Source organism: Pogona vitticeps, chromosome 5, assembly GCF_051106095.1.
Source record: "Pogona vitticeps strain Pit_001003342236 chromosome 5, PviZW2.1, whole genome shotgun sequence".
In the NCBI taxonomy this organism is placed as follows: domain Eukaryota; kingdom Metazoa; phylum Chordata; class Lepidosauria; order Squamata; family Agamidae; genus Pogona; species Pogona vitticeps.
The window spans coordinates 120,675,372-120,692,035 of record NC_135787.1 but is presented as its reverse complement, the minus strand read 5'-3'; the positions used below and the strand labels follow the sequence as shown (position 1 = coordinate 120,692,035).

General features: G+C 39.7%; 1 protein-coding gene across 2 annotated transcripts in view; it reads right to left on the bottom strand.

Annotated features, from left to right (window-relative positions):
- The window catches only part of TBC1D22A (TBC1 domain family member 22A), a 190,577-nt gene that overhangs the window by 148,908 nt on the left and 25,005 nt on the right, over window positions 1-16,664 (bottom strand). For both annotated transcript variants that reach the window (XM_020796989.3, XM_078394394.1), the window contains exon 5: window positions 271-341. In XM_020796989.3, coding sequence (XP_020652648.3) covers window positions 271-341 — 71 coding nt within the window. The remainder of the gene's footprint in view (window positions 1-270; window positions 342-16,664) is intronic.

The window sequence follows — 16,664 nt, the reverse complement described above, 5'->3', positions numbered from 1 at the left end:
CAGACACAACATATAATATACTTAATTTTCTGTAAGTTTTTATCTAGCACCACAGAGTGTTCAGGAGTTTGAAGGCGGGGGGGAAATTTAGCACTTGTCATGATTTACTACTCTGTTCTCTTATGACAAGCCAAGCTTGAAATTAAGAATAGAACAGTGTTCTTTTTGTCACACTGTTTTGGCGTACCAGTGATTAGCTATGACTCATGCAAAATTATAAGGGGTGACAGAAACAACACTATCATCATGAGAAAATACTGAAGTACTTACTGAAAGAAGCTTCCATGTAATTGGCCGTACTAGTTTTGGGATTCCTGACCAGCTCAACCTCCGCAATTCTTCTGCTCTCATTAGAAAAGAAAAAGTAAATTTTAGTGAGAGAATAACAGATTAATCCAGGTTAAGTCTATTTTTTATATTAGAAACATATATATCTCACAAGGTATTGAGCAGGAATCATTCAAACAGTTAAAAGTCAAATTAATTATTTTTTTAACAGAAGAAGTGTTCTCAAATGAATTAAGCATCACATCGTCCTCAAATACACAGTAAATCTAAATGTCCCAGAATAAAACTAACTGCCTGATCCTACCACAGTACAACAGCCAAGAGAGGAGATAACAAATCAATATATGATCACAGTATTTGCATGTCACTCTATCAGAATAAATCATAAAAATAACTGTCTCATTTGGAGCCAATTATTTTACTTTGTATTTTATTATTAGTTTGATTTATTGTTACTCTTTGTTCACTTTATTGACAGTTAACTACCCAGAATAGTGCTTTGCACTATTCAGATGTTATAGAAGCCAAATAAAAAAATAAACAAATAAATATTAAGCAATTGAATAAGTATTAACATAATCAAGATTAAGCAATCCACTAATGTTGTGATGAAGAGGCTCCAGATGCTTGCAGACAGAGTCTATCCAGAATCATAGTGTGGATTTCGAGCTAATAGATCCACCACTGACATGGTATTCTCCCTCAGACAGTTGCAGGAGAAATGCAGGGAACAACAACAGCCACTCTTAGTGGCCTTCATAGACCTTACAAAAGCATTTGATCTGGTTAGCAGGGATGGCCTTTTTAAAATACTTCCCAAGATTCGATGTCCACCTCGTCTCCTTAACATCATCAGATTCTTCCATGAGAGAATGAAAGGCACTGTAGTTTTTGATGTCTCAATATTAGATCCCTTTGACATCCGAAGCTGAGTGAAACAGGGCTGTGTCCTCGCACCAACCGTTTTTGGGATCTTTTTTGCTGTCATGCTGAAGCATACCTTTGGAACTGCAACAGAAGGTGTCTATCTCCGGACTAGATCAGACGGAAAGCTCTTTAATCTCTCTAGATTGAGAGAAAGGACCAAAGTCCAACTGACATGCATACAGGACTTCCTCTTCGCAGATGATGCAGCCATTATTGCCCACTCTGCTGAAGACCTCCAACAACTCATGAATCGTTTCAGCAAGGCCTGCCAAGATTTTGGACTAACAATCAGCGTGAAGAAAACACAAGTCATGGGCCAGGGCGTGGACCCACCTCCCTCTATTACCATTTCCACATAAGAATTGGAAGTTGCTCATGATTTTGTGTACCTTGGCTCAACAATCTCTGACACACACTCTCTAGATGTCGAGCTGGATAAACGCATTGGCAAAGCAGCTACCATGTTCTCTAGACTCACAAAGAGAGTATGGCTCAATAAGGAGCTGACGACACATGCCAAGATCCAGGTCTATAGAGCCTGTGTCCTGAGCACACTCCTGTACTGCAGTGAGTCTGACGGATTTTTGGTATCACCTGGCAGGACAAAGTTCCAAATACAGTAGTCCTAGAACGAGCTGGAATTTTTAGCATGTATATATTACTGAAACAGTGATGTCTATGTTGGTTGGGCACGTCGTGAGAATGGCTGATGGTCGGATTCCAAAGGATCCCCTGTATGGAGAATTAGTGCAGGGAAATCGCCCCAGAGGGAGACCACAGCTGCGATACAAGGACATCTGCAAGCAGGATCTGAAGGCCTTAAGATTGGACCTCAACAGATGGGAAACCCTGACATCTGAGCCTTCAGCCTGGAGGCAAGCGTTGCATCATGGCCTCTCCTAATTTGAAGAGACCCTTATTCCAGAGGAAGTCACAAAAGCAGTAAAATCAGGGAGCTGGTCAGGGGACAGATGGATTTGTCTTCAGTGTGGAAGGGATTGTCACTCTTGAATCCGCCTCCTCAGCCACACTAGACGTTGTTCCAAGTCCTCCATACAGAGCACATTACCATAGTCTTTCAAGACTGAAGGATGCCTAACCCCAATGAAGTACACTAGTAAAGCAGTAATAATATGTACTATTAAAGGCAAGTTAAACAACTGATTTGAATGGCTGGCCAGAATCCTGCTGCTGATTTATGCATGTGTAAATATATAAAATTACACAAGAGATAATTTCAGTCTTGACAATTAGGAAATCAGAAGAATTAAAGATTCTCTTGACAATAATTCAAGCATTAAACTACCGTATTTGCCGGCGTATAAGACAACTGGGCGTATAAGATGACCCCCCCAACATTTCCACTCAAAATATAGAGTTTGTTATATACCCGCCATATAAGACCACCCCCTCTTCCGCATACCTTCCACACACCAAATAAAAAGTGCTACTCATTGTCACCATTGTACGACCACAGCGTGACCGCAGCGCCTCCAGCCCACCCCTGCATCTCCCTGTGACCGGCACAAGTGCACATGTGTGAGCTCTGTGTAGACAAGGGGCGGGCTGGAGCACCGCTGCTTCCCGCCGAGCAGAATGGGCCGGTCACGTCAAAAAGGCTGGCACCCCTGTCTCGCTGCTGATGCTCGCTACGACCGCTCTGGATACCGCACAATACTGGACGGTATGTAGAATGAGGTGGGCAGGCATCGGGACGCTACTATGGGCACCGGGCAAGCATCGGAAGGCCACTATGGGCAGCTATGTCTATACCAACTGAAGTGCACCTGGCATATAAGAAGACCCCCCCACTTGGTGGCATGTTTTTCAGGCAAAAAAGTAGTCTTATACGCCAGCAAATACAGTAAATAGAGACTGCAGCCATGAAATAAAAATAAGACTGAGATCTCCTAGAACAGTTATCAAGAAACTAGAAGAAATTCTTAAAGAGTGTGGATGAGTCACTGGATACCACAAGCAAAATCATCCAAACTATGGCATTACCAACTACTGTATACTGCTGTGAATGCTGGGCAATGAAGGAAAGTGACCGGGCAAAATGATTACTTTGAAATCTAGTGTTGGGAGAGAGCTTTACAAAAACCACAGACCACCAGAATGACAAATAAATGGGTGTTAGATCAAATCAATCTGACATTTCCTCTAAAAATGAAAATGACTAAACTGTGGTTACCATATCATGTTAAGACAAGACACACTGGAAAAGGCAATAATACTATCAAAAGTTGAAGACAACAGGAACAGGACAAGACTAAATATGAGATGGACTGACAGACTAAAAGAAGACATGGCTTATAGGTTGCATTACCTAAGGAGGAATATTAATCATAGGACCTTTGGAAGATCACTAATTCATAATGCCATGATAAATTGGAAGCAACTTGATGGCACTTAACAAGAACAATGAAAGAAAGTACTGTATATGTTTGCTTTTCTCTGCCTTACCTCCAAGACATAAAATCTAGATAGTGAAACCTGATGCATTCATTAATGGGACCTCAGGAGTATGCATCTTGGGTAGGGACAGTTAAATTGACTAATTAATGTAAGTTAATTTGCATGATTCAAATTTCTATATGCCCTCCATGGCCCTCAACAAATAATTAGGAATACATGATGTGCATGGCTTGGTAGGCCACATGCTCAATACTGGAACTTGGAAAGATAGTTTGCCAGAGCCCTACTTGTGGCCAAATTTATAAGTTACGGAATTAGGAATACAAAAATGTGAATACAAAAATGAAACAAAAAATGAAGCTTTCACGTTTTTCACTTTTGTTACCATGAAACAATTGTGTTTGAAGTGAACTCTTTCAGGGAACACAAAAATTAATGTTAAAACTAGAGCCCAGATTGCTAACATGCACTGGATTATGGAGAAAGCCAAAGAGTTCCAGAAGAACATCTACTTCTGCTTCATCGACTATGCAAAAGCATTTGACTGTGTGGACCACAGCAAACTATGGCAAGTCCTTAAAGAAATGGGAGTGCCTGACCACCTTATCTATCTCCTGAGAAACCTATATGTTGGACAGGAAGCAACAGTTAGACCTGGATATGGAACAACTGATCGGTTCAAAATTGGGAAAGGAGTACGACAAGGCTGTATATTGTCCCCCGGCTTATTTAACTTATATGCAGAATACATCATGCGGAAGGCTGGACTGGAGGAATCCCAAACCAGAATTAAGATTGCCGGAAGAAATATCAACAATTTCAGATATGCAGATGACACCACTCTGATGGCAGAAAGTGAGGAGGAATTAAAGAACCTTGTAATGAGGGTGAAAGAGGAGAGTGCAAAAAACGGCCTGAAACTCAACATCAAAAAAACTAAGATAATGGCCACTGGTCCCATCACCTTCTGGGAAATAGAAGGGGAAGACATGGAGGCAGTGACAGATTTTATTTTCCTGGGCTCCATGTTCACTGCAGATGGAGACAGCAGCCACGAAATTAAAAGACGACTGCTTCTTGGGAGGAAAGCGATGACAAATCTTGACAGCATCTTAAAAAGCAGAGACATCACCTTGCCAACAAAAGTCCGGATAGTCAAAGCTATGGTTTTTCCTGTTGTGATGTATGGATGTGAGAGCTGGACCATAAAGAAAGCTGACCACCAAAGAATTGATGCCTTTGAATTGTGGTGCTGGAGGAGGCTCTTGAGAGTCCGCTGGACTGCAAGGAGAACAAACCTATCAATTCTAAAGGAAATCAACCCTGAGTGCTCACTGGAAGGACAGATCCTGAAGCTGAGGCTCCAGTACTTTGGCCATCTGATGAGAAGAGAAGACTTCTTGGAAAAGACGTTGATGTTAGGAAAGTGTGATGGCAAGAGGAGAAGGGGACGACCGAGGATGAGATGGCTGGACAGTGTCTGCGAAGCAACCAACATGAAATTGACAGAACTCCGGGAGGCAGTGGAAGATAGGAGGGCCTGGCGTGCTCTGGTCCATGGGGTCACATAGAGTCGGACACGACTAAACGACTAAACAACAACATCAACAAGTACAGTAAATCACAGATGCTAAGTTTTAAATGATGGAGGAATCTTAATAATGATTTATAAAATCATCAGAATTTTGGAGATTATAACGAAGTAACTTTTCTTTTATTCTTCTTTATTTTCAAGGTCACTATTTGCAGTCCAATATGCAGCTGTAGAAGAAACAGAAGTCTCAGTAACTAGCCCTACTGGTAATATATTAATCTGTCACCAGCAACAAAAACTCAGTAGTGAATAAAGTCATTTAGAGTGCACTGCAAGATAGTTTTCAGAATGGAATTCGGGCCTGTCTGGTCTTACTGATTTAACAGCAGGGCTGCTGAGTAATTCATTCTGTCACATGCGACCCACCTACACATAACTGAAAACTCTGTTCCTGATAGGAAAACCTGTTTCAAGTTTCCTTGCCAAGATAAACTTATTCTTAATTCCTGTCACTCATGAACCTGTTACTACTGACAAGAATATTAGTCTTTCAACTTCATCCAGTTTGGAGCCATAGAAGAATTTTTAAAATATTTTTCTTCTATAAGTTTAGAGCAAATAAAGAGTACAGTATTACAATTTCCTTTTCCAGAATGTTATTAAAAGTCTGTCATTCTGCAGCTGTGTCATACCTCCTACTGCTTTGCCAATTTACTGACACCTACATAGACTTTTATACAGTGGTGCCTCGACTTATGAATGTCCCGACATACGAACACTTAGAGTTACGACCAGCTCTGGCCGCAAAATTTTGCTTCGACTTGTGGCCAGAGCTTTGAGTTACAACCAGAAAAAGGCAGGGGGAAAAGGCAGGAAATTGAAATTGCTAGCCATTGGTGGTGAAGAGGCTGCTTCTTTGTAGCTCTTTTGCTCCAGCAGTTAGAGAGTGTGTGATTGGAGGAGGCTTCAAACTGCTTGGTAAGGTGCTGCTTTCTGCTTTTTAAAAACTGTTCTGGGTGAGTTTTGCAGCATGGTTTTGGGCTGGGTGGTGGGATTGTGTTTCTATGGTGTGATGGGTCTTGCAGGGTTTGTTTGTTTTTCGGAGGTTTTTCCCCCATTTCCAATGGGTCTTGCGGGCTTTGTTTGCATTCGGGTTCCCCCCATTTCTGATGGGTCTTAGGGGGTTTGTTTGCTTTGGGGGTTCCCCCCCATTTCCAGTGGGTCTTGTGGGGTTTGTTTGCTTTCTGCTTTGCTTTTTGCATTTCCCATGGGTCTTGTTCGGTTTGTTTGCTTTCTGCTTTGCTTTTCCCCCATCTCCAATGGGTCTTGCATGGTTTGTTTGCTTTCCGCTTTGCTTTTTTTGCATTTCTGATGGGTCTTACAGTTTGTTTGCTTTCTGCTTTGCTTTTTTTGCATTCCCATGGGTCTTGTACAGTTTGTTTCCTTTTTGCTTTGATTTTTTTTTCATTTCCGAAGGATCTTGCACACTTTGCTTGCTTTTCTCCCCCCCCCCCGCCACCGGAATGGATTAATCGCATTTCCAATGGGTTTGCAGGGTGGGTTTTTTGTGATGTTTTTCCTTTGGCCAGAAGGAATTAATTGCATTTCAATGCATTCCTATGGAAAATGGTGCTTCGACCTATGACCACTTCGAGTTACGACTGCAGTTCCGGAAGTCGAGGCACCACTGTATTGGTGTTTGAAATGTTGCAACAATGCAAATATGTAGGATTAACACATGTATAACCCAATGTATCCTCTGTGTAACCCATCTGAACTTCTGGGGAACAGTGAAATTGACCTATTTCTTAGTTTTTGGCAGCCACTCAATTTACAAGATTTACTAAAGGCGGCTCATATGGTACATCATATTCACTCAATAATCACAGGGGTGGTTCTATGGTGCAAAAAAGAATACTAGCCAGATTTGTAAAAGTTTCATTAGAATAGAAGGATTCTGCAGGTTTCAGTTCATGTTTTGAAAAAAGAAAAAATGTATTTTTCCTCTTGCAGACACAGTTGCTCAAAATTCGGTGCACTAAATGTAATCAATTTAACTCTCTCACACACATATGTGACTGAAGCTGATAATCATTAAAACACATGGAAAACTGAACTTGTTAATTGTTTCTCTTTAAATTGTGCAAGTTTCCATTTATTACAAAATAAAGTAGGATGTTCAACACCACAAATCATATGTAATCACTTGCTTCCCCCCCCCCTCAAGTTTTGAAAAGCTGCAAGAGCATAAGAAACTGATATCGTGAGATACACTTTTGGTCCATCTACTGTAGCTCATTATACTTCCCACTGTATTGAAACAAAGAATTTCAGACAAATCATCCATTACTCCCTGAACATAGCAGAGACTAAAATTGGATCTTCTTGTATATAAACCTGAGGTTCCACCACACAGCTAGTATTTTATATGCTTTTAAAAAAACTTTTTTTAAAAAAATTACAGTCATACAGTATTCTGTTCTTGTTATGTGTTGTCAAAAGTTGCTCCCAATTTATGGCAACCCTAGTTAATTACTAGTTACTTGACAACTTCCCAGAAACTAATTTAGAGTTCAAATTGCTCAGCTGCACTGTAAAAATGATGAACTAATATTTCAATTCACTTGTGTAAATACATCCTCCCTCAGTGTATCAAGCATTTTAACCACTAGCTGCAATTATATAAACAACTTCACCAACCAGTATAAAACTACTTCTTCCTAGAAGCATGTGTCTCCTGAGATTGTCCCAAAAGTCAATCCACCTTCATTAACTGTAGCAAAGTAGGTATACTGAGGTTTATGATATGATGGCAGTCAGGCCATATTGGTTAACACATTGGGCTTATTGAAAAAACAAGGTTTGTTGCCAGCAATTCAAGTATTCTTTAAAAAATGACAGCTGGCAAACAGAACTCAAGAACTTGACTCAAACATTTATCTGAACATTGTCAACTGCAACCAAGAGATTTAATCATAGTACCGTAGCTATTTTATAACAAACCAAGAATATGCAGCAAAGCCACAAAAGGATGTCTATAAACATACTTAAATAACAGAGCTAATTTCTTAACAGCTCATCTTGTATTTGCATTAGGCAGCATCTCACCTTTCTGAGTCTCAAGATACCATCTGTTATCAGAAAGGATCTTTGCCCTTTGCCCTGTAGGATACATGTTACCTAACACTGCACATAGCCACAATCTTAAAACTGCGAAGATCCAAGGTTTTTCTCTTTTTCGGTTCAACAGTCATAGCCAATGACGCTAGTAAAGTAGGCAGGAGAAAGATCACACTCACAATTTGCCAGAGCCAAGGAAAGTCTCGAAATACCACTGAACGTTCGGTCTTTAGGAACACAATTATATACACAAAGAACTGGCATGCACTCTTCTGCCAAGCCAAGGGATATAGGAAAGTTGTCACATACAGCTAGATCTTCAGTTGCATTACATAAAAAGAAGAAAACAAGTAGTAGTTTCCCTGGCATTTGATTGCTTCATAGTTCTGATTCTTTTCAACCATGATCTCTCCTGCTAGCCTAAGTGCATTTGAGAGCATCTCCTTTTCTAGTTACTCACTCAATTTCACAGAATCCCAGAAAAGAGTACAATGGTGCCTCGAACTTAATTGGTTCCGGAATTCCGGTCGTCACTCGAAATGGTCATAAGTCGAAGCACGATTTCCCACTAAAATCCCATTGAAATGCAATTAATCCATTCCAGCCGAAGAAGAAAAATCTCACACGCCCCCCCAAAAATCACTGCAGGACCCATCAGAAACCCAATTAATTTGTTTCGGCCGAAGGGAGAAAAGAAAAGAAAAGAAAGCAAAGCGTGCAAGACCCATCAGAAATGCAAAAAAACGCAAAGCAGAATGCAAGCAAAGCATGCAAGACCCATCAGAAATGCAAAAAAAAAGCAAAGCAGAAAGGAAACCCTGCAAAACCCATCGGAAACAGGGGGGAACCCAAAAAGCAAGGAAACCCTGCAAGACCCATCAGAAACATGAGAAAGAATCCAAAAAAACAAAGACTGCAAGACCCATCACATCACAGAAACATAACCCCCCAGCCCAAAACCATGCTGCAAAACCCACTGAGAACAGGCAGTTTTTAAAAAGCAGAAAGCAGCACCTTCCCAGGCAGTCCGAAGCCTCCTCCGATAACACTCACTCTAACCATTGGGGCGAAAGAGCTTTCAATGGTTAGCAATTTCAATTTTCTGCCTTTTTTCCCTACCTTTTCCTGTTCATAACTGGAAGCTCCGGCCGCAAGTCTAAGCAAAATTTTGCAGCCGGAGCTGGTCATAATTCGAAATGGTCATAAGTCGGGACATTCGTAAGTTGAGGCACCACTGTAGATGCTATTTTTTTCATCAGGACCTACCTGATTTAGCATATCGTTCAAACAGAATAAGCCTGTTATTCCATTCAGATAGTTGCATGATATTTTTCAATAAAAGTAAACTGCTTCAGCTGAAAAGTACAGTGGTGCCTCGCATAACGATTTTAATTGCTTCAAAAAAAAACGTTATGTGAAACATCGTTATATGAAACACCATTTCCCATAGGAATGCATTGGAAACCAGTTAATCCGTTCCAATAGGCACGGATTGCCGTCCTTAAGCGAAAAAAACCATAGGAAACATCGTTAAACGATACAATGTTTCCTCCATTGGAATGTATTGAAGCTGACTCAATGCATTTCAATGGCTTTGCGAAGTCAATTTTTGCAAATTTAAGTGTGTCATAAAAGGGTCAAAAATGGTTTTAAATGCTTGGATTAGCTTCTGCACCCTCTAAAACGGATGCAAAAGTTAATTTGGCTTTGATCTGACTTTTCGTTAATTTATGGTGAATTTTTCCCCCCAACTTTTGATGACAGCTGTCAAAATCTGACAGCTCCATTGGTTCCTATGGGGGAAGAAAAAATTCACAAAAAATTAACGAAGACTCAGCAACTGTTCTAAATGCTTGGATTCATTAGACGACCCCTAAGTCGTGTGCAAACCTGATTTGGCTTTGATCTGACTTTTCGTTAATTTATGGTGAATTTTTTTTCGGCCCATAGGAACCAATGGAGCTGTCAGCTCCATTGGTTCCTATGGGCCGAAAAAAAATTCACCATAAATTAACGAAAAGTCAGATCAAAGCCAAATCAGGTTTGCACACGACTTAGGGGGTCCTCTAACGAATCCAAGCATTTAGAACCGTTTTTGACCCTTCTAAGACACTTTTTAAATTGAAAAAAGAAACATTGTTAAGTGAAGCAGGGGACCTAAAATCGCATTCGTTATGCGAAGCATGGTCCCAAACTTCGCTAAGCGAAAATCGCCCATAGGAAACATCGTTATACGGTGCATATTATTTTCTTAAAAAACATCGTTATGCGAATTCATCGCTAAACGAGGCACTCGTTAAGCGAGGCACCACTGTATGTTTCAACAAACTGGAATTCTAAAAATCAATAGTCAACAACATTCAGTGTTGTTTGATGCTTTTGTGTTGTTTTTGATTGTGTATTTCATAAAACTATTTTAGAACTCCCTAAAAATGATTAACACAATGCTGGCCAAATAATAAGACCACAAATGCTAACGGTGGCAACAATTAGGCAATCCCAAGCAGGAAATCCTAAACCATCCTTTGAAACCAAAAGCAAAAGCAAAGCGTGCTGCTTATATACCGCCCCATAGCACTTCAAGCACTCTCTGGGCAGTTTCCAAGTTAATTATGCAGGCTACACATTGCTCCCCACCCCAGCGAGCTGGGTACTCATTTTACCGACCTCAGAAGGATAGACGTCTGGGTCAACCTTGAGCTGCTACCTGGGATTGAACCCCAGGTCATGAGCACAGTTTTGGTTGCAGTACAGCAGTTTAACCACTGCGCCACGAGGCTCATATACACATAGCATGTTTCCCCGAAAATAGGACAGGGTCTTATATTAATTTTTGCTCCCCCCCAAAAAAAAAACACATTTGGACTTATTTTCACGAGATTTTATTTTACAGTCATGTCATCTTCTTCTGGTAGCTGCACAAGGGTAGAGGACGGGCTTTCACTTAACTGGGGCTTATTTTGGGGGGTAGGGCTTATATTACGAACATCCTGAAAAAGCACACTATGGCTTATTTTCAGGTAGGGCTTATTTTCAGGTTAGATCTTATTTTCAGGGAAACAGGGTAATTATCATTTAATTAATTCATATCTTGCCTTCTTCCTTGTAGGATATGAGGCACCTTACAACATAATTTTTTAAATAGTTGCAACTTTTAAAAACAACATTTTAAAAAAATTTAAAATCATTAAACAGTTTATTACATTGTAACAAGAACTGAAACAATTAAAAACCAATTAAATTCAGCAAGCACAACAAAAAGAACATCCACCATTAAAAGGCCCCTCCTGATTTGTCAAAGGCCTAGCTGATTAAAATGTGCCTTTACATGCTGGAGGAAGGACAGCAGGGAAAGCTGCAAAACAAAGTTTAAAAATGGGAAAATTGGGAGATTTGCATGAAGCTTCTCTGTTGAGTCTGCACTGAGCAGAACACATTTACAGTACAGAACATAACTTATGTACAATTAAATTCAGAAAAGATGCATATTCACTTTACTGTGCAGATGAATTTGCTTGCAACCATTTCCCATCCTGTCTTTTCTCATCTCTGCACGGCATTGATGGAGATGAAGAATATTGTCTGCTTTCAGTCAGAGATTCAGTAAAACATTTTTAAAATTCAAGTATTTGCTCAAATGCTTTCAAATCTTTTGATGCAAAACTACTGCATTTCCAACTGCTCTGCAAGTCATTACAGAATGGTTATGGACATCTATTGTTTACCTGATCTAATCTGTCTGCATACATATGTTCTATTTGAACGTAGTGGGTGGGGGAATGAGGGGTGACTGTTGTTGATTTTTTGCATATACTGTATTTAATTTTCCATTTATATGCCATTTCTGAGAATCTGTGCACCACAGAAGGAAACAAAAAACAAGCACAAATGAATTTTGTTGGTTTACTACCACTTTTTTCTTTTACATATTTCTCACATAATATTTCTATCTGTATATATTAGAACAGAATTAGTTGAATCTCAGCCTTGGACCTCAGTAACTGGAAATATTTACTTCAGTAAATGGAGTTTTGGCTAAGCCAGGCTGCATATTTCTATTCTTAAAACCACAACAAATACAGTGGTGCCTCGCAAGACAATGTTAATTCATTCCGCGAAAAACGCCGTCTTGTGGAAACATCATCTTGCGAAACACGGTTCCCCACTGGAATGCATTGAAATCTATTTAATGCATTCCAATGGAAAAATTGTCATCTTGCAAAAATCATCCATAAAAAACACCGACTTGTGGCTATGCGGTTCCCCATTGGAATGCACCTAAATCTATTTAATGCATTCCAATGGGGAAAAATCATCGTCTTGTGAAAATCGTCCATAGAAAACATTGTCTTGCGAAGCGATCGCAAAAACCAATCGTCTTGTGGATTAATCGTCCTGCGAGGCAATCGTCTTCAGTCTGCATGCAAACTAGTCTCCTACTGAGTTATCTGCCAGTTTGCCATATTGGCTACTAGATCTGAATCACTCCTGCAAATAAAGATGTTTACTCCATTTTCTCTCAGATCTGAAACCTGATGAGTAATATGGAAGTATACAAACTGTATTTCAAGAAGTGTTCAATGTTTAAATTCAGAACTTCAAAACACTGTCCATGTAAACTGAAAGAGTGTTGTCTCACAATAACTTGATTCACAATAAATATTAAAAGACAATGCCCCAAAGGTCTCATTATGTATAGTACTCTCTCAATATCAATGATTCCACAAACAACATTCTATTAGGAAAAGGTTAATATTGTGCAGTGTCATATGGAACTCTTTTTTCCCTTTCTGCAATGACTGACAGTGATGTTTACCTTGAGAGTGATGGAGAAGCTATCAGATGTCTTAATGCTGGTCAACACACCGATAACAAAAGGACAATATATTTTAGAGGAAAGCCTGGTTTTTGCTTAACTTGCAACCACAAATCAAAACCTCTATGCTGATTACATTCACTAATGCCCTGAATATGCAAGGCAGCATTTTCAATGCTGAAGAAGACTGCATGCTGGTAAAACCATCATTTCCTTACATGAAGACATCCCTGCAACAGTCCTAAAGAACATTAATATTTTGAAAGACTACAAAGTTCAAAATGAATGAATTCATACAACCGAACTACCAGAAGACTGATCACAAGTTTATAGTTACATACTGTGATAACCAAAAAGCATATAGCTATGATATGGAGGCAGAGAGAAGCATTATTTGCTTGATAGCTTTGAAAGCACATGAAATTACTTGAAGAAAGGGAGGTCAGCTGGCATGCTGCAGGTAGTCACTTCCTATCACCATTTAAAACAGTAAAGCATACACTATCTCTGAAGAACACGGATGTGTTCTTCATAGTTTTCCAGAGCTAAGTACATCTTTTATACCACACAAAAGCATCACAAAGAAAGCCATATTCCTTAACCATTAAACCAAGATAATTGGGTAAGTGAAGGAGCTACTGAATCAACAAGTCAGATGGATTGGGAGAAATTGCAATAAAAGTGTTGGTGGGAAATGTGAATGTCTAACAGGGAAGCTGTCCTGTTTCAAGTTCTCCCCAATCTTCAGTACAGTGTTTAAGGTATTATTATTTTTTTGGATACCATGCCAGCCTACACCATTCTCTTACATATGGAAAGTGCTGTTTTGGTTGCATAAAGATAGCTTATTAGTAACAGCTATCCAGAACATGCAGATCCAGAGGCACCAAATCACAAATACAAGCTGCAGGGAAGCAAAAGCAGAATGACTTTGTCTTCAACCTAAGCTTGCAATTTTCAGAAGGGTCCAGTGCTCTCTCTAACTTTCTAGAAGGGTGGGGGCTGTGTGCCATGTCCATGGGGGTCTGGCTGCAACCGGAAGCAAATGGGGCAGCAACACTGGCTTGGCTGTGTGCCCTTGAGCCAGCACTGTGTGGGCGCACAGCTTAGAGGGAATGTTGGGATGGTCAATGATAAAAACTGAATTTTCATTTGATCCAGCAGGGGGGTTGATGCTTTCTTCTTCATTTCTTCAAGGAAATGTTTTTTTGTTTGTTTGCCCTTCCAGACCTTTCCTTTACTGATTTATTATTTATTGGTCTGGGTTTGCAGACAAAAATTCACTTAAGTGACACAATCTTCAGTCTGAGACAGTATATATCACTCTGGAGTTAGACAAAAGATTTAAATATTAGATGGCACAAAATGCCACCATACTGAACAATTTTACGGTACTTTCAACAATAATTTAATATGGCTTTATCATCAAATTTGGCTGACCCTATCTTAGGAACTGCCCCCCATTCTATCCTGGGACGTTCAAACAACACAAAAATAACCTAAATCCTACAATTTAGACCCCCTTCTTTGTACAATTACTACTTAAAATTAAAACTATTGTTTAAAATTAGTGAAACTAATCTGAGTTAACCTTGTTGAAGTGCAAGAATACATATACCAAAAGACCCTCCACCAGAATTAAGGATTACATTAGTATAGTTAAAACACAAGGAACACTTTTAATAAAAAATCATCTCCCCCTCCTCTGTCCGAAGCAGCAGTTTTCAAAGATATCCATAGATTAATCAGTATGAATTGGTATATTAAGCAAACTAAAACTAAACTTGAACAGAAATCTAAATTTCATTCCATACAATGTAATTCACAAGGCTATATCCATCAATAAGGCATTATTTTAACAAAGTCAGAGGGGACTATGTACATTTACTAAAATGTGTGTCACAGATTAAATGCATGCAAATACTCCTTACCTCACCAAAAGATCTACACTACTATCAAAGTTTGCACCATTTAAGAACTGACCTTATATAAGCTGACAAAATATAAGCTAATACACATCACAAAAAAGATATACTTGAATGTAAGAAGAAATTTAAAATGTTTTCACATATTCTCATGTGATAATAAAATACAACATAGTGAAGTGTGGAAGACAGCTATTGACAGTGTTGATAATGAAATACATCACTGTGGGAAACTTCTGCTTAAAAGTTGTAGCTGCAATTCTGTTCCAGTGACAAGCATACACTCCTGGCAGGAAGCGGCAGCTGCCAGCAGGCGGGGTAACCTCTTCTTCTGCCCTTTCGCTTAGAGGTAGAGCATAAGATCAAAGGGTTACTTTAACCAATCCTAGTTATGATTTGGTAACTAGTATCTTATCTGTTTCACTCATAACATACTATGTAATCATGCTAAGTAAATAAAAGAGCTCTCAGGGCGTTGCCGGTAGGCTCCACTGGCTCAGACATCCACTGTCAACTCCTTTGTTCTCTCTCTAAAGCAATTAGCCTTCCTTTGTTCCATGATCACCCACACATCACACCATCAAGACTGTGGCAGAAGCCAACTCTCAGCTGTAAAGGATAAGAAGCATAAAAAAATAACCACTTTTAATCCCATCAAGATCCTGTTTCCATGTTACTGATCATACAGTGGACCCTTGACTTACAGACGGCTTGACTTACAGACTTTTTGAGTTACAGACTTCTCTGGCCACAAAATTTAGGTTTGACTTGCAGCCTGAGAATTGACTTACAGACCAGAAAAAAACCAAAATGGAACAAAAACGGCCTGTTATCAGTTTTCAATGCACTGTAGGTCAATGGAGACTTGACCTACAGACTTTTTGACCTGCAGCCACCGTTCCAATACGGATTAATTCCGTAAGTCACGGGTCCACTGTATGAGACACAACTAGCAAAGGTTGTTCAGAATGCCAATAGGGTACTTGTAGGAATGAGACCAAAAGGCAAGTAGGACCAAAGATGGCTAAAGAATGAACTTGCCTCGTATCTTCCTCTACCCTCATGGAAAATAAAAGAAAGCACCAGAATCAGAACATAAAACAGCTCCTAGTCTAAAGCAAGGCAGAAGATATACAACATTTCAAATAGTGATAAATCACAATCAATGGAATTCAGTAATACATGAAAAGTCACACACACACCCCTGCAACCCCTGTCCTAAAGACTGGAATCTTTAACATTTACCAAAGTGGAGAGAAACACATACATTCCATCAGCACTGCAAAAAAATTTGAGAAGCCTCAGCAGCAGCATGAAAATAGCACTATTCCCTCAGGTAAACAGCTCTATATTCTTCCTTCAAAGGTGAGAAACAGGGCCAAGTATGCCAATGTTTCAGTCCTCTCTAATCTTCCTCCCTGTTGGGACAGTTGGAGGAGACAAACCATAGGACTTCCAAACCATCAGCCCCATCATCTGTGAGGAGCTATACTTCTATAGTCTCTACTGTATTTTCAGAAAAGAGACAAAACCAGCACATGCATGACCTTCCAAGGAGCACAGTAGTGTTAAATCCATCTAAATAAAGATATGACATGACATCCACCTCTCTCGAAAATCAGGTCCAGCTTCACTC